Consider the following 18,233-nt stretch of genomic DNA (forward strand, 5'->3'; position numbering starts at 1 on the left):
TGGATACAACTGAAAGTGTTTCAGCATGCCGGGCACTAGGTATGTTGCCTAGGAGCTGATAATGTCCCCTTCTGGCACAGCATTGTAACAAAATAATATTACGCTGTGCTTTTTCCTCTATGAGCATTCTGACTACATCAGCCCCTTTTACTTCACAGCCCAGGGAACTTGGCTGCAGGCTCCTGGGAGAAAAGAACAATTCAAACAAATAAGGTGTCTCTCTCTTGCAACTGCACTTCAGGTGAGGTGGAGGTTCCTGACAATATTCAGCAAGGTCTTTGGCTCCCTGTGTGTTTGAAAATGTATGGACAAACAAATCTCTTTATAATATGGGACTCTCTGCTATTTCATGCAGTCAGAAATTCAAACTGCATTTATTACTGGGCTCCTCTTGATTGTAAATACAAGACTGAATTCATTCTCCCTTCTCCTTGTTTCAGCAGATCTACTTTAAGCTAATGTTAAAATCAGTAGGAGTGACATTTACTTACTGCCCTTCCTGTCCTGTGCTCTCCCTGCATACTCTGAATCGATACACATCCTTCTGTTGAAGGAAATGAGCTTTTGTCCTATTTTAAAATCAGGTCCTTTAAATTGATTGTACCATGGTAGACATTTGTAGAATATGTGGTATCAAGTAGTAATTCCTGCTGCTGGAAAGTTTAGCAATTAAATCCAAAATAGCCAACCAGGATTTTTTTCCATGTATCCCAGCTCTTTTTCCATTCATGCACACATTTTTATTTTGGGCATGGAATTACTAGTATTTTGTTTTTCCAAAACTTTGGTCTTGCAAACGTACTAATAAATACCCCAAGGGTTCGTAATTCTTATTCCCTTAAAATTTTCATTGGATTCCTTGAATGTTTTTATGTGATGTTTCATTCAAAGTTCCTTGCTCATACTGTCTTGGCTGTAAAATAAAGCAAGGTTGACCCAAGCACTTGTGTAATATGTCACCTCCAATGTCTTTTTGCTTAAGCCAAAGAGCTTTTCCTGTTCAGCATGGCAGATCCTCGTGTGTTACCCTTTTCCCTTGGACCTGGATGGGGCAAGAACCAAGACCTTGCTGGAGACAAGTACTTCTAAATCACTTTTCTTTCTTAAATTCCTGGTTTATTTTATGGAATAGAGTGCGCAGCTCTGTACAAATAATGCATATGAGCTTTCTTGTTAGCTGGGATGCAAAGCAGCAGCTCTTTCAGATAACCATATTTAATCAAATGCAGTATAGATGTGTATGTTTAGATGTTTGCTAGATATGGTTAATGTGGTTAATATGGTTAAATATCAATTTAAATGATGCCAAAGCTGAAGATTTTCAGTTGGGCAATTGTTGTTTGGGTCTGGTTTGCTTTGTGGGTTTTGTTTGGTTTAAACACAGCTCATTTCTGTGATCTTAAGTACAGTGCCAGTCCTACGGCCACCCTCCGCTGGTACAACTGGGGCAACAATAAATCAGAGGGGAAAAGGGGCAGGATTAACAGCTGCTACAAAGGAGAACAGGAACTACTTAGCTTTTTCCATCAGCAAAGTTAATTTAATATGGAGTAGTCATAATGACCAGATTACCTTAGATGTAGGAGAGTTCTACCAATCTTTTGGCCAAGACAAAGCCCTCTTATGCCCTGATCTGGCTGACCTACCGTTCTGCACAGGATTTGCATGGTTTGTATGGAACACAGGGGCTGTGATTTGCCCAGACCGGCCGCGCAGCTCTGAGGGATGAGGGGGCAGCTCCTGCCCCAGTACCAGGGGCCGTCCATGCTCTGTGGTTCACTCTTGTTCAGCTCCAGGGGCAAGGCAGAGCCGTTTGGCTGAATTATCTGGTGCTGGGAGTTTGCCCCGAGCTGTGCCCAGGTTTTCCCTGAGGGGGAACTTCTCTTTCCTCCTCCCTCTCCTGCCGGGTGAGGCTCGGGGCCTTTCCGGGGCGCGGCCCCTCACTCTGTGCTGGTTCCCGGGGGCCGGTGAGGGCCGCGCTTCCCCCGAGCCGTGCGGGCCCTGCCCCCGGGGCGGCCCCACGGAGCTCTCCATGGTGGCGGCGGGCCGCGGCCTGCGCGGGTCGCTGTGGGCCGGGCCATCCATCGCGCCGCCCCCTCGGCCCCGGCCTGGCGCCCGCCCGTCCCGGGGCGGGGGCGTTGGGGCCGGCTGTCCCCGTGCTGTCCGGGAGGCGCCGGGCCGCGTTCCCCGCCCCGCCCCGCGCCGCCGCCCCGCCTGGGGCGGGAGTCTCGTTGGTCCCGCTCGGGGCCGGGAGCTCCGCGCGCTCCCGCGGTGCCCGGCGGGCGGCGGCGCGGTGCATGCCGGGCCCGGGGCGGACCGTCCCCGCGCTGCGCCAGGAGCCGCCAGCCGCGCCCGCCGCCATGTTCCGCCGGGCCGCCGCCGCCCGGCGCCTGTAGCCGCCCCCGCCCGCCCCGCCGCGCCGCGCCCCGCCAGCCGCCCGCGGAGGGGCGGACGAAGGCGCCGCCGCGCCCAGCAGCCGCCGCCGGAGGCCGGCAGCGCCCAGCGATGTCCGCCAAGGAGGGGAGCAAGGTGCTGCTGCTGACGCCCCACGCCACCAGCGAACGCGCCGTCAAGGGTGAGCGCCCCGCTATCCCGCGGGGGAACGGGGCTGCGCGGCCGGCCCTCACCCCCGCCCCAGTCAGCACCGGGGCCCGCGGGGAGGCGGCCGGGCCGCGCGGAGCGGTGCCCTCCGTGTGCGGGCCGGGCTGCCCTGCCCTGCCCTGCCCGGGGGAGGGGAAGGAAGGCAGCTCGGCGCCGTGCGGAGGCGTGGGATGCCCGGGGGTGCCGGGGTGGGCACCGCTGGAGCGGGAGGACGGAGCCGGGCGCGGGCGGGCCCGGGAGGGCGGCGGGGGAAGCGGCGGCCGGGCCTGCGGGCCTGGTGCCTCCCGCCCGGAGCGAGTGCGGGGCTGACCGCGGGCCCCGCCGCCCCCCGGCCCCTCCGAGCCCGGCCCCGGCCCCGAGCAGGGCAGAGCCCCCGAGCTGCAGGCGCTGACAGCGCCGGGGAACAGCGAGTGGGAAGGTGCTGCCGCCCCTTCCATTGGCTGCTGTTCTCAGGTTCCAGTTCTGATGGAGAAAATTCACCTTGATCTAATTCTTCGCGGCCTTCCTCGGTAATCTCGTGGGAAGCCGTGAAAAGTCAAACATTGCGCTTTTTAGGAGAAAAAGTCAAGCATTTTATCGTAGATACATCCATTTAAAACTAGCATGGTCTAGCACCGAAACGGTATAAAATGGTTCTTTTCTCTGAACTCCGTGAAGTGTGTTGTTTCAGTTTTTATTTTCAGTTTTATTTTAGTATTTTAGAATAATCCTTTGCAAGCAGAGCATCCTGAAATCTGTGTGTTAGACCTAAATTGATAGTTAAGGGTAGAGCATAGGTAATGCTTCAAAGAATTCCTAGGCTGTGTTTACTCAAGTTGCACATCATTTTATTTGACCCCAGTGGTTTTTATATTGCGCTGTATTTGGTGTTGCCAGTGTGGACAATTGTTATGGCAGACCTGGCCTGGTGGAAATCACAGGTGTACACAGGCAGTCTGCTTTTAAGATGGACATTCCTAGCAACACAGGGTCTAACTGAGTCTGAAAGGGGTGCAGATCTGGTGGTTTAATCTTTTATGTAGCAGGGAGCCTTGAGAAATGAGAAGGATGCATTTGTCCTCAGCAGGTGTTAATTAAAGCCTTGGAATCACATTGGATGTTTTGGACATTGGCATGTTTTCTAGTAAACTGGAGAGCTTTACTTGCAATAAGTTTTTACTCATTTTAATTTGCTTAACCTGTTGATTTGTTTGAACAAATTGCAAGGGTAAAAGTGGAAAATGTTAGAACTGGTCTATTGAAGACCTGGACTCCTTAGTGCTGCTTCAGTGTGTGGTGTTTAGACCTGCTGAATTTTTGTACCTTTACTGCAGTTTGTGGTAAGAAGTTAAGTTCTTCAAACAATGTAAAAGAATTAACAGTAAGTGATCAGATACTTTAGAACACAGTGGAAAACCAATCACTTAATAATTCAGCTTGATAAACATGACCTACGCATCTGGTTGCTTAAAATTGTAGTTAAGACTTGCTTCCTTCTAAGCAGAATTACTGCCTGAGTTTGCTTTATTTCTTTGAATGTGGATGTTGGGATGCAGAACATTGTAAAGGTAATCAGTCTTTGATGGCTTAATCTGACATAATTACAAGCAGTTCATACAGCAGCATTTTTCAGTACCTTCTGTTGACCTGTCCTGTCCATCCCTGTCCTGCTGAATCACTGGCTCCTGGAGAAAGCCTGGCCAGTTGTGCCAAACTGTCTGTGTTATTGATGGGAAGGACAGGGTGGTTTGGTTTCTCCTCCCCCATTAGGTGCAGTGCAGTTGGAAATATTTTTTTTTTTAGCCTGTGACCCCAGAAGTGCAGGATTGCAGGTTTTGTTAGTCCTAAGTGGGAGGATCTGTGCAATGTTTTGAAACCATGCTGAAGTGTGACAACTGTGTCACATCCCTCTTCACAAACAGATGCATTGCCTCTTGCCTACCAAGAAACATTCACCATGTTCTTTTCTGTTATACAATGAATAGGTCTTTTATGATGTCTCAGATTCTTAAGAAAAGCCACAAAGAAAATGTAATAATATTATCTGGTGTATCTGTGTATGGGTCCATATTTCAGCTTTCGTGCTCTCTATATACTGTGTCTTTTGAAGAGAAAATTTGAATTCAGGACATAAAGCTTGCTGTTATTTGCATTGTTTGTCTTGATTTTATTTAAGTTTTGTTTTCTTCACTGGATGAGGGGGATGGAGAACAGAATCAATTAAATTTCATATGCTGTGAGAAATTGAATTCTTTACCATGTAGGCAGAAATGGGCAAGAGATGCTCACCCAAGAAGAAGTTATTGAATTACTGTGTGATGACTGACTAATTTTTTCTGATAAGATTGGATAATGATTAGGATGTGTCCCCCTTCTTATTTGACTTGTATATTTAGCAGTTGATGGGAAGTACAGATATGTAGAGAAGTATCTGAAAGGCTATCAGATGTATTATGTCTTATCAGATAGATATATATAAAATAAACATAATAATAGCTTGAAATATGCAGTCTATCTGTGCTGTCTGGCATATCTTTTCAAGTATGAATTGTCTCATCAAGGGTCATTGATTGCTTTTAAAATGTATACAAAGCTCAAATTTTATTTTACATGGCTTAGTTAAATTGCCTAAGCAATTTGTACTTAGAGAGTTTCCTATAAATTAATGGTTAGCTATGGAACTGAAAAGCTGTTTGGCATTTGGTTCCCAAAAGGTGTCTTGAGATGGGGCTTTTGTTACTGCCTTTTTCTATTTTTTTTTTTCTTTTTCCCAATAGGGATGAGAAAATGTACCTGTTTTCCTGATTCACTGTTTTCTAAGGCACCCTCTCCATCTTTGAAGGATACTTAGTGTTTTACTGTCTTGTGGAACAAAGCAGTTCCCTTTGTTAGCTTCTGTCAAATTTTTTTTTTTTCTGTAAACCGCTCTTGATACTTAAATGCTGAATCTGGTTCTTTGGGTTTGCCTTTCTTCTGGGATGACAATTGACTGACTTCAGTCAGCTCACCTCCCCTTTCAGGGCGTGGGACTTTCAAGCTTTACATTTGTCTGTGTATCTTTCCTCCTGAAACAACTGCTTCACTGCCTTGCAGTAAAGTACTTTTCCCTGGTAGGGATGAGGAAGCTCTTGGAATCTGGCACTGATGGAGTGTTCCCGAGCATGGCAGGGATGAGCCTTCGTTGCCTTTTCTTTGAGAGCAAGGCCCCAGGGCCTGTCTGAGTCCCCCGGGGCTGGAGCTCCTCTGCCCCCAGCACTGCACCGTGTCCACTGGGGGTGTTGCTGGGCCTTGGGACACAATCCACGGGACCTTGTCATGCTGACCTAAGGCTAAATTTGGACATTATGGCTGTTCTTCTGGAAATGGAAAGATTGCAGTATTCCTTTGTTTTGGATAAAAGTCATGGCACAGTCTGATTGGCAGACAATCATTTTAGATATTAAACGGAGGCTTATTCAAGCAACTCTTCAGAGAAACCCAAAGAAATGTAATTCATATCCTTGAGCAAGCAGGCTCCTAAATTAAGGCTCTAATAGCTACTTTTGAACAATTACACCCATGTAAGGAGAAAAAGAACATTGCAGTATTTAAATTCATAATTCAGAGTCTGGTTTAAAAAAAAAGGTAAAAGGTTAAAAGTTGACAGGCAGCATGAAGCCTATTTTAAAAATTTTGTAAGGCACTTATGCTGCTGGCCAGAAATTATTCGAAGATGATTCAGGAAAGCAGCAGTGTGAAGAGAGTATTAGAGGGTCATATTAAAAAAAAAAATCACAATTTTGTTTTGTGGGGGAGGCAATGGAATGGAACTGAATTCTGACAAGTAAGTGTTTGGCTGGTCTTTTTTTTTGTTTGTTTCAGGGGATTTTTAGAGTGGATAAATCTTGAAATAACAACAAAACCCAAAAAACCCCACCCAATAATGGAAGCCTGCCTCAGTTTCAGTAGGGCAAATTGGCAGTTGAGGGCTGGGCAGGTAAGGCCAGAGCACAAAAATCTGGCAACTGGTGACATGTGTGTTTATTGTTAAAGGAACTGAAGACTCTTTCACACATGAGTCAGTTCTTATTGCTGAATGGATCAAAGAATTCTCTCATTGAAATATCAGTGGTTTTAAAATGTATCAACAAAAGAAATGTTCCCAAAAAGTATCCCCAGATCAGAAGGTATTTGTCTGGTGGCTCTAAAGGAATTCTTTGGGGGTTTTGGGTATGAAATTTTGGGTTTATTTTCCATAGCCTGTGGCATAACTCATCTTCTGAATCTGAGAGATGGAGCATGGCAGCATTTTTTAAAAAATTCTAGATTTAACTGGACAACTGTAGATCAGTAAGTTTAATTTAAACAGATTCATAACACTTGTCAGAAAGAGTGGCCTAACTCTATCCCCGGGAAATACAGCATTAAAGAGGAGTTGGTACAATTTTCATAGATGAAAATCAAGAGAAATTGATAGAATATTTTGAAGAAGCCAGTGAGCTTATTGATCCAGGCAAAACTATTCATCATGTTTCTTCATTGGAGTCTTTAAGCAGAATAGGAAATATCTTCTTCTGGATCAAAACTACTTAGGAGAAACAGGATGTTAATAGGTGATAAACTCCCATGGTGGAGGGAGATTGACATCTGTCATCTGTGCTCTTTAAATGTGTTGACAAGTTCTTCAGAAAACAGAGTGAATGGCAGATAGTGACACTTATGCAGGACAGCAAAACTTGCAGAGATGCTTCAGGAAGCTCTTGTTAGACTGAGTGCCTTGTAAAGAAGTTGTAGGAGATGCTGTTAAGAGCAGACTCCACAAAGGGCAGAACAGTTCTTTCTTAAACATAGAAGGCAGTGAACTTGGGAAATAAATATTAGGATCTGTATGGATAATATTCTGAAAACTGTTAATGCAGTGGCAGTCAACTGGTCTGATAAGAATTCAGGGAGTTTTAGATGACCAATTTAGAAAAAAGAGGTTGCACTATCATGCCACTGTATGTATGTTGTGTTATATGTGCATCTTGACAACAGCATGTGATTTTGTTCCATCTTCCTGATTTTTTTCTTTATCTAAAGAAATGTTCAGAGGCACAGAGTGACTTTGGGGTGAGGTGGAATGACAAACGTGACAAGTCTCTGACTTGGAAAAGGAGTGTTGAAAAGGGAACATAGTTAGATATTTCCTACCTTATGAGTGGTGTTTAATGGAAAAGCTGAATAGGAAGCAACTGTAATTCTTGTCTCCCTGTGGAAAGGAGAAATGCAGTCCCAAAGAAAATAGAAAAGGTGAAATAAGTTCTCATGTTAACACATAATTCAAATTATGGAATTCATAGCAATAAGGTGCAGTGGAGGCAAAAACTATGAAAATGTCTCTTCAGGATCGGGACAAAATAGTGGAAAACAGTTCTAGTAGTGGTCATAAGCCTGGTGATCTGGATGAAACTCTAGAGAAAATCCATAAACCACCCTGTTCCAAAAACAGAGTATGGAGAGGGGAAGATCTATGCATCCATCATTGCCACAAATGCATTTAAGCACTAAGTAATCTTTTGGCAGAACACAGTTTGGCCATTTTAATGGCAGGAGTATCTTTAAATACTTTTCAAACAAATAATTGTATTTTTCCTGTGAGTAACTTCCAAAAACATTAATCAAGTTAATTGAAAAACTACACAGTATAAAAGATGAATGAAAGCACCGTGACATACAAGATATATCCAGTTTCATTTGAGATTTAAAATTCTATGAAACTTTTGAGACTGCAAGTACATGATAAGTGAGGATGAAATAAATAGTACCTTCAGTGCTGTTGTAGGGTTTCAAGGTTTACAGGGACATTTTTTTTTTGCTTCTAGAATGCTGACTAAAGTAGCAGGAACCTTGCATTCAAAGAAACTTCAGGATAGTTCTGGTAATTTGCAAAAAACTGTCTTTGCTGAATCTGTGTTTTCTTGCTTGAGGTGAGTAGGGTAACTTGTGTTTTTGGTCAGCTTTTGGCTGTAGCTTTCTGATTCCAGTAGATGTGGCTGTGTGTTTGTGCTTATCTAGTATTTTCAAGGCTGCTGGTCCACAGACCATCTGTGATGCCTTTATGCTGTTTCTTTTCAAATCTGTTCTGCCAATGCAGAAGGATTGAATATATTCTGTCCTCATAGCAGTTTATGGGTGCTGCAGCTTTTCCTTCTGTGGAGAAGTTGTCAGAGGTGTGAAAACTCCAGGGACAAAGTGAAAGATGTAAGTAGGTGTTAGGCTTTGTGATTCTTCTGAGTGACAATGCATCGACAGCAATGCATTTATGAAACTAAAAGGCCACAAAAGGTGACTAAACAACAGAAAAACCACAGACCATTTTGCTATCATGGTAATAAACCTGCTGAGAAAATGAAGGATGCTGCCCTTCCTTTTCACAGAAAACATGCTTGTATTGCTGCATGATACACTTGGTGGAGATAAACATTATATGTACTGTTTTCATGTGCATCTATCACCAAAGCAACAAATTCTTTGCAAACAGAATGTCCATGTTTAGTAACCTTAGTTATGTAGGTGAGACTTCATCTATGAAATCAAAAACATTCATGAAACAGAAAATGCAGTCTGGGATATTGAGCCAAAACTTAATGAAACATGCCATGGGCTCCTGATGATAGAGGAAAAATGGCTGATATTCTTTCAGTCAGAGAAAAAGAATTGTTTAAGTTTTACAGTCATAAGAACAGAAACAATTTTGCTTGTGGAAGTACAGTACCCTGTATGGTTGATCCATGATGGTTTTTCTTACATTAGTCTGGAGGCTTTGATCTCATCTTGTTTCATGAGCCTGTTCCAACAACAGGGTGTCTCTTGATACATGCCAGATTTAACTGAGGGTATTACAATGGGCACATATATCAGTGTGGTTTAAATTTACAGTATCTACATGTAAGATTTTATTAGCAGCTACTGTTGTATTTAGTTACTGGGCAATGTGAGATCTGCCTTGGTTCTGGAAGTAATGTGCTTGTGTTAGTTGCCACATTGCACCTCTCAGCAGGGATTATTTTATTGGGTAAAGTGCCACACTAATGTAGCTTTTCTCCTTTGAACTTCTTATTATGTCCTGGGAATTTGTCCCTTCAAATTGGTGCTAACCTTTGAATCTCCACAGCAAGATTTATTGTAAAGTATCAATGTACCCAGAGGCTTGTAGAAAGACAGTGTACAACTAGGTTTAGATATTTCACTTTCTGTAACTCTTTTTAGTACTGCACTATAAAGGAAAGGTGATTTTTTTCCTCTTTCTTAATGCATATTCAATTAGTAATAAAAAGCCATCAAAATATTTTCACTAGCAAGTCCCAAAAGCTATTCACTGTTTCTTTCCTCAGCACTACTGTTCACATTTTTTGATCAATATATTAAAATTGTATAATCTGTAATTTTTAAAATGAAATTTATCAATTTTGACTAGTAAGCAATGGTTTGTGTTAGAAAATCTTGTTTGTGGCTGTAAATCATGATGTGTTACATTTGTTATTAACATATATACTTTTACTAATAAGATACAATCTGTTATTTTGTACTGCAGTGTTTATTACTTTAGAGAGTCATTTCTAGATACTGTTGTGTAGCTTGGCTGGGAATGGAAGAAGAGAATCCTTTAATGCCAACACCATGTTATTTCCTTAGGGTAATTCCTCTTAATTACCATTCTGTTACACAGTCCCCAGAGCACAGGTTGTGCACAAAGACTTCGAAACATGGATTATGTTTGTGTCTTGGAACACATCACGCTGCAATTCTTTTTCCTTAGGCTATAACATTCTATGACTACTTCATCAAAGGTTTAATTAAACCCATTAGTTGGCAGAAATTGTCTACATGCTTCAAATATCATCATCCTTAACCTACTAAAAGCAGTTGTGGTATTTTTCAAAGGTGTGCACTCTAATACAGTGTTAACTTTTGTTGGAACAAAACTTGAAGTATAAAATGGAAAGAAACAGTTTTTCTAAACAGTTACTTTGTATTTACTGGGTGATGCAGATCATGGCTGAAATCTTTAGCCATATTTTGTCCTGCCTTCTCTGACAAAAAAATTCTTAAGATATCCTTCTTGAGCAGTGGGAAAATACATGTATTGTGTGAAAAAGATTTTGTTAAACTCTGAGGAACTAGTTTTACAACTTCATTTTTTCATGAGGCAAATATAACTTTAGGGATGCTTATTTATTTCTCATACCCCAGCTGTGGGTTTTGTGCATTATGGATAACAAACTTCTGGATATAGAGTTTTAAATTTGAGTCTTCATAAGTTTATTAATTCAAATAATTTGAGACAGATCTTGACACTGGAGTAAAACAGCTGGTTTTTTAGCCTCCTAGAGAATATAATTTGATAGACAAACTCAAAGCTTTATTTTGTTAGCAGATATAAGAACTTTATTAAGGGAAGAAAATTTCATTTACCATGGACTTAAAACCCCTGAAATATCTGAACTGCCATAAGGAAGAGATCTTCTGGATTTCTGCAGCCACTGGTAGCTGCAGTAAGTTAGTAATGGTTTGCACTTAAGAGAATGAAGAATGGTCACCTCAACAGACCATCCTCTGCCACACCCTGCATCTCCCAAAAAAAGCCTCCAAAAAGAACAAAACAGTTCTCTTTCACCTAAGTAGATCTGAATAATACTAGGATTAATGAAGCACAGTTCTTACAAGACTGTGTCCTGGAGGTGACTTTGGTTCAGGGAAGGTGTGTGAGATCTCTTAATGCTTTTGAAAGAATTAAAGCAGAAGAAATCTTCTTTCTGAATTGTCTGGTCTCTCTTAAAAAGATGAGCTCAATTTTGAATTGCTGAAGGCAGTTGTGGGCCCACAAATAATGTATTTAAAAAAATGGGGTAAGAAAGAGCCTAAAACTAATTCATGAACAGATTGATATAAACTTCCAAATAATGTAAAAATAACATTAAGAGAATCTGAAGGTTGGAAAGTTAAGTTCGGAAAATCAGAATATTAGAGCTGATGCTTGCATGATGCTAATTAAGTACTTTTTAAAATTAGATACATTTATTTTGTCATAATAATTAATTTCTCAGGGCCGGATTTATGTTTTTAAACAATTATGCATAGAACAGAAGTGATTGTCATTTGATATCTTAAATAAGTTAAGTTTATTAACATTTGGACCACGTGGCATTTTAACATTTCTGAGTGAAACTTAAATTGTTGATAAAGGAGGCTGAAGGAAAAGCATATAATTTCCCTTTTGTTAATCAAATATTTTATGTCCACAAAAAAGTGATGAATTCATTCTACACTATGTAAAGGCTCATTTTGCAGCTTCTTCCTACTTAGAAACTTTTAGAAGGGGAATACTAGACAGACATATCTAGTTTATTTCCTAGAATAATCTAATTTCAGTGAATACATGTATGATTTATGCATCAGGTGTTTTATTGATAGATTTTTACTACTCCATAAAACAGAAGGGTAGTAATGTGTTACTAGTAATCTGAAATCAATTTAAATTAAGTCAGGGAATGTTTCAGTATCTAAACATTGATTTTTGGAATGTAAAGTTTAACTTCAGAGAGTAAGAAAATAAATATGAATACTCTGTCTACAAGTGCATTCATGCTGCTAGTTCTTATCTTTGAATAGGTGTGCTCCTCCCATTTTTCTCTTTCAGCATACAGTATTTAAATGATGAGAAATAGAATATTTTTCTTCTGTTGTAGTTCATTCTTTCAACAGTAGTGTGCTTGAGGGGAGGGCCAGGTCAGATTAGTTTTATTTCCTGTAACATCCTGAGTGCTGTGACATTTCTTAGTGGCAATTTTGAAGTATCCTCTTTTTCCATGGCTCTCATCCATATTTCACTTGTGCAGTAACTGAAGTACAGACTGCCAGATGTGCTGTCTGGGCAGTTGCTGAGCATGCTTTGGTCCCCAACCACAGCTTCTTCTATTTCTGGTCTTTCAAACAGTATTGAATCCTTTTCTCGCCAGCTTTGCATTTGCTTTGGTGGATCTTCTTGCTTGGTTGAGGTTTTTTGGTGGGTTTTTCCCTGAGGCTTTGATGGTGGGATAATTTTTAATGCTTTTTAAAATCTGAGTGGCTATTAAATGGATAATCCAGCATCACCAGTACTTCATGAGCCCTTTAGGGACTGGTGATATATTGGAGAGAGATTATTTCCCTTTGCAAAGTCAGTTTTGACTCTTCCAGATATTGCACATATTACTATGCCTTCTAACTCTGTTTTATGGTTTCTACAACCTTGCATAATACAGATGTTTATTTTTTTAAATTCATACACAGACCTATTCTGTCCAGATTTTAACAATGTCATAAAACTGCTTGGTGAAAACACAAATTTGCTACTTGGGATAGCAGCTATTCCATGATAGATCCCAGTTCCTAAATGGACTCTATCTTTCAAATAACAGTATCACAACTACTTGTTAAATTTCTTCTTTTTCAATTTTAGCTGTCCCTTTCCCACCAACGCATCGCTTGACATCTGAGGAAGTGTTTGACACAGATGGAAGACCAAGAGTTGACATTTTGAAGAACCACTTGATAAAGGAAGGTCGAGTGGATGAAGAAATTGCACTTAGAATCATCAATGAGGGAGCTGCAATATTACGGAGGGAAAAAACTATGATAGAAGTTGAAGCTCCAATTACAGGTAATATTCCTAGGTAATTTCATACATAATTAAATTTGAAAAAGCCAGATTTTGTCAGTAGTAGAATTTGTCTTAAAATTGCTAAACCCAAATTTCTCTGTTAGTCCTACTGAATTATCCCTCCCAACTGCATTTGCTTAACAGTCTGCATATGTTTTGCAAAATGAAGGCATTAAACCTATTGAAAAAAACTAGTAGGGTTGGTATTAAAATTGGGAAAAAATAAGGAAGTAGTTAAATGCTGTTGAAATACGAATTTCTGATCCCTTCAATAATTATAAGTAGGAATAAAGACATATACCTGAATTCAGGATAATTCTGAAATCTGAAGAAAACTGAAATGTGAAGAAAAGCTAATTATTGTGGTTTGGAACAGATAATGTGAACTGGGATTCTTAGCAAAAAATACACCTTTAGACTGGCCTGTAAGTGAGACTGGTGTCTGCGCATAAAGCCACATTCTTGTGAGAGTAGTGACACTGATAAAGATTGTTTTAGCATCTTTGACACCAGGGCCACAGCCAGTGGGATACAAAACTGACTTTTAGGGTTTTCTTGAGTATTTTCATAGTTTGAACAGTTCTGTTTCTGTTTGACCTGGTGAAAGGTGGAATTGGTGTCCTTTAATACTTTTATTTATAAAAAAATCTAGACTCATAGGAAGTAGTTATGTTGCATGTCTGTTATTTATAATAATGGAAGTAGATTTTATGTTCAAATTAGATTTACTTATTCTGAATGTGTTTTCTTCTAAATGGACTTATAGAAAATTAGTATCTGAAAGATTCTTTTAGGGCATCAGCTTCTTATTTGTTAGTATTAGGTAAATTAAAACATTACATCATTATTATTGTTGACATTTTTAAAAAAAGAAATTATTGAAATGGTGGAAACTACTTAGTGGCTGTTCCAGATAAATTAAATTAAAAGTTTTTTTAGCATTTTTGTATTTCACCGTATGCGGATAATTCGTATATTGGCAACTTAAAAAGGAGGGAAATTCTTTCAGTGTCTGAGTAGAAATCTGAAGGAAAGAGACACAAAAGTGTGCACATTCTATTTAGTCTCATTTTGTAGGTTGTGATGACAAATGGTCTGCTCTAAGGGAATAGCAGCCTTTAAAATGTGGTGTGCCATATTCAGTATTTCTTTCCAGGATTAGGACAACTTTTTTTCCCCAAAGATTTTACTGAAAAACTCTTAAGAAGTCAGAAGATGCTGTTTGTCAATTGATAGGTGACATTTTGCATCAATGAAAGACAAAGTATCTCAAACTCAGTTAAGTGTTACCAGTGACACTTTATGCAGATGTGAGAGGAGGGCGGCTCTTTACTTCCACTGAACTGGGAACTCCTGTGGGAAAGAAGAGATAGGAGCAGTTGTCTCTTCCATGCATTTTTTAATTACTTTTTTTAAATTGTGAGATGACCTGGTTGTGCTCCCTAAAGACTTCCCATCTGCTGCTATCTTTGGCACTTCTGCCTTGGGTTGCTGACCACTGGTCTTGTCCTTCTAATATTCTAAAAGCACAGGAAAAATCCACTGTTGAAATAATGAACATGCTTATTTGAGGGAGAAAAGTAACTGAGCAAGGAGAAGATACTTTATTAAAAAGTATTAGTCTGACTCAGAAACAAAAGTACACCCCCTGCTTTTTTCGAGTTCACCTGGACTCAGCAAATTGTTGAAAAGCAGCCGGCATTTTCAAATACACATACTGAGGAGAATTTGCAAAGATACCTAAGGAGTTGGGGAGGACATTAAAGAGGTGCTGACAGCTTTTAAGACCTCAATGCTCAGTGCATTAAATATGTTGGAAAAATATCCCCCCAATCTCAGAGCTAACATCAGTATTGTCACAGGTAGTGAAGACAGCATCTTCATGAAAAGCAAAAATTTCTGTTATTCCTGCTTTATACCTGCCTTCCTTCTTAATTAGAAGTACTTTGTGGCTGTTAACTATAACTTGGTAACTTTTCCGTTACATTTTTTTAAAATTAATTCAAACAAAATTTTTGCTTGCAGTGTGTGGTGATATTCATGGCCAGTTCTTTGATCTAATGAAGCTGTTTGAAGTGGGAGGATCACCTGCTAACACAAGATACCTCTTCCTCGGTGACTATGTAGACAGAGGTTATTTTAGTATAGAGGTAACTGAATATATTAATCTGTTCTGTCCTAATTTTTTTGTAAGCACACTTTCACTTAGGTTTTCAAGTGAAATTTTAGGTCTGCTTTAACATTTAAATGTGTTCTTCCTTGCTGTGCCTTCTCCTGTGATAAGAGCCTGTTTGCAGGGGGATGTTGACCAGTTATTTGGACTGTCCTGTTGATATCACCAGTCTTAATCATTTTTTCTCCTCTTTCTTTAGCTAATCTTCTGAAAGTTGAATTCTGTTACATTATTGTACATAGTGCTGCTTGTCTGGTAATATGTTTGTATGTTTGTGGAGAACAAGTGAGTCATGACTGCAAGGTCTTTTAATTGTTTGTAATATTATTATCTGGTTAATATTATTATCTGTTTATTTTTATACAAGAAACTGATTTTATTTAGATAATCAAATTGTTTTTAATAATTATTAATATTTTTCTTTACAAAAATTCTTAGCGCAATTACGGATATTCCCTAAGGATGACCTCTGTTTCTGCCATTAATTTTTCAGTTATTTTGAATTCAAATGATTTTTTAATTTTCAGCGTGTTTCTTAAGTGTGCTGCATTTCAAAGATATTCATTTATTCACATTGATTAGTTTCAGAGCATGGTTTTTAAATTAACTGTTCTTCTGGAACCAGTCTGGGAAGTGCCTCAGCTTGGGATAGATATCAAATCTAATGGAATGGTTTACCATTTGAAATAGTGTCTTGCAAGTCACAGTGTATGTTCTCTCATTTCTGTATTAAAATGTTGCAGTTCTAATAATGTGTGGGTATGTGCTGTGAAAGGTGTGCACAATGCATTTTGGAGTTGTTAGAGATGGTAGATGAACAGGAGATGCAGCAAGAGCAACTGCCTCAAAGTCATCTTTAAGGAAAAATTTCTATAGACATTCCCTATTTATTGATTTGATCTTCTTTGTCTCTTCTTGATGATTACAAATAATGTAATTGTCCTTGAAAAAGGCATTTACATATCAACTCTGTATGTTAATATATCAAAACCTGGTATAAAAGCTTTTCAACTGTTACACTTAAGAAAACTTCTGAACAAAGATTGGTTTTGCGTATTTTTACTGAGAAGATAAAAATTCGGTAATTAGTTTAGCTAAACTTCACTTGTTTAAAAGTCTTTGATGTGTTTCTCAATGTTTGTAGTGTATTTTTAAAGCGTCCACTTGTTTTCTTTCTTCATTTCATGTGCTCTGCTATTCTATGCAAAATAACTTTGAGGAGTGGCAGCTTCAGGGTACTTGTATTGATTGAGAAAAATGATAATAACAACTTGCAGGTGACTTCAATGAAGTCCAAAACTTGGGTGGGAAGTTTTGAGATTTCTATGCTCAGTTAAAAATACAAGATTTAGGTTTGAAATGTATGAAATACATTTTGGGCATTCAGTACTGCTGGTTGGTATCAGACTCTAAACAATTGTGCATGTTCTTAGCTCTTATCTTTTTGAGGGTTTGCTGATGGTGTTGCAGTAATAATGATAGATGGAAAGCTACCATAATTCTTTGACTTTGCTGCTTGTACACTGAAAAAGCAAACAGCTTCCCCAGTGTTTAGGGGAAGGATGGTTTATTCTGTCCATTTGTAGTTGAAAAATTGTATCCAAATGATGTATCTAACCTTAAGGGAAATTATTTTGCCAGTGGTTTGAGGGGGTTTTTTTTCAGTCTCTTTTAATAAATGTCTGCTTTTCTTCTTGTGCCAGTATTTAGAATCATATACCTGATTTTAGGCAGAAACACATACAGTGTTTGTCTAGACAAAAGTGTTCTACAGTTTAATTCTGCTGAGTTTATTTTATTATTGACTATCCAGCAAATACAAATGTTTTTTCAGCATTCCATGAGGCTATGAATAGGAAAAGTAATAAGCAATTTGCATAACTCATGTCCAGAACTAGACTTGGGGAAGTAGTGCTACTTTTAAATGGCACATTAAGCAGTACCTGCTTTTTGAAACTGTTAACACCCCTACTCAGTGTTTCTCAGTAATAATTTTTAAAGTTCATATAAACTAGTGTATTTTACTGGTTATTCTGTTTTCTCAACAGTGTGTGCTGTACTTATGGGTCCTGAAAATTCTTTACCCAACCACATTGTTTCTTTTGAGAGGCAACCATGAATGCAGACACCTAACAGAGTATTTTACCTTTAAGCAAGAATGTAAGTACTGTCTAAGAATGTGAAATTAGCCACTTCTAACCTGCTGGTCTGTAGTCTGTCATTGTGCTTGAGAGATGTTTGTCTCTTAGTTTAATTAAGGCATTGCAAATATCTGGAGGCCCCATTGACATCTGTAGAATTGCTTGCAGTTCAGTGTTGTCTTGGAGTGCAGGAAGAGGGCTGGCTGAAAATGTACATTATGGAGTAAATTTTGGTGTAACAATCCTGATTTTAAAGTCCTGGACAGGAAGATAATTTTGCTGTAGTCAGGAGCACAGAGTAACTTGCTGAGCAGTGTTGTGAAGCCAGCAAAAATCACTGCTGTGGGGTAATTGTTCTATTTGGAGGATTGATTTCACCTATACTAGTAAGATACCTCTTGGGTGATGTAAGCTACCTCTCCATTTGAAGGCTTGTATTAGTATTGATCCTGTGATAAATGGATCATTTTGTCTGGTAAAACCCTCTTTGATGTAGGTAAAAATGATGTAATCTATAATCAATTTGTAGCTTTTCACTGTCAATCAGAATTCACAAATTTCTCAGTAATATTTTATACTGAGGTATGCTGTATAGTTCTATAGAAATAGTAAATCAGTGATTTTTTTAAAAAGGAATAATTATTTCATGCTTGAGATAACAGAAGTGAAAACAGTT

The 18,233-nt window shown here is 39.6% G+C and overlaps 1 protein-coding gene across 8 annotated transcripts in view; it reads left to right on the forward strand.

Moving 5' to 3' along the window:
- The first annotated feature begins 2,489 nt into the window (after positions 1 to 2,489).
- The window catches only part of PPP3CB (protein phosphatase 3 catalytic subunit beta), a 46,635-nt gene continuing 30,891 nt past the window's right edge, over positions 2,490 to 18,233 (forward strand). For all 8 annotated transcript variants that reach the window (XR_014590615.1, XM_083866325.1, XM_083866328.1 and 5 more), the window contains exons 1-4: positions 2,490 to 2,575; positions 13,043 to 13,243; positions 15,269 to 15,393; positions 17,465 to 17,576. Coding sequence is in view for 7 of the 8 variants with exons in the window: in XM_083866325.1 (XP_083722451.1) it covers positions 2,506 to 2,575; positions 13,043 to 13,243; positions 15,269 to 15,393; positions 17,465 to 17,576 (508 nt within the window). In the remaining variant the exon portion in view is untranslated. The remainder of the gene's footprint in view (positions 2,576 to 13,042; positions 13,244 to 15,268; positions 15,394 to 17,464; positions 17,577 to 18,233) is intronic.

The sequence above is a fragment of the Zosterops lateralis genome (assembly GCF_965231275.1).
Source record: "Zosterops lateralis genome assembly, chromosome: 8".
NCBI classification, from domain to species: Eukaryota; Metazoa; Chordata; class Aves; order Passeriformes; family Zosteropidae; genus Zosterops; species Zosterops lateralis.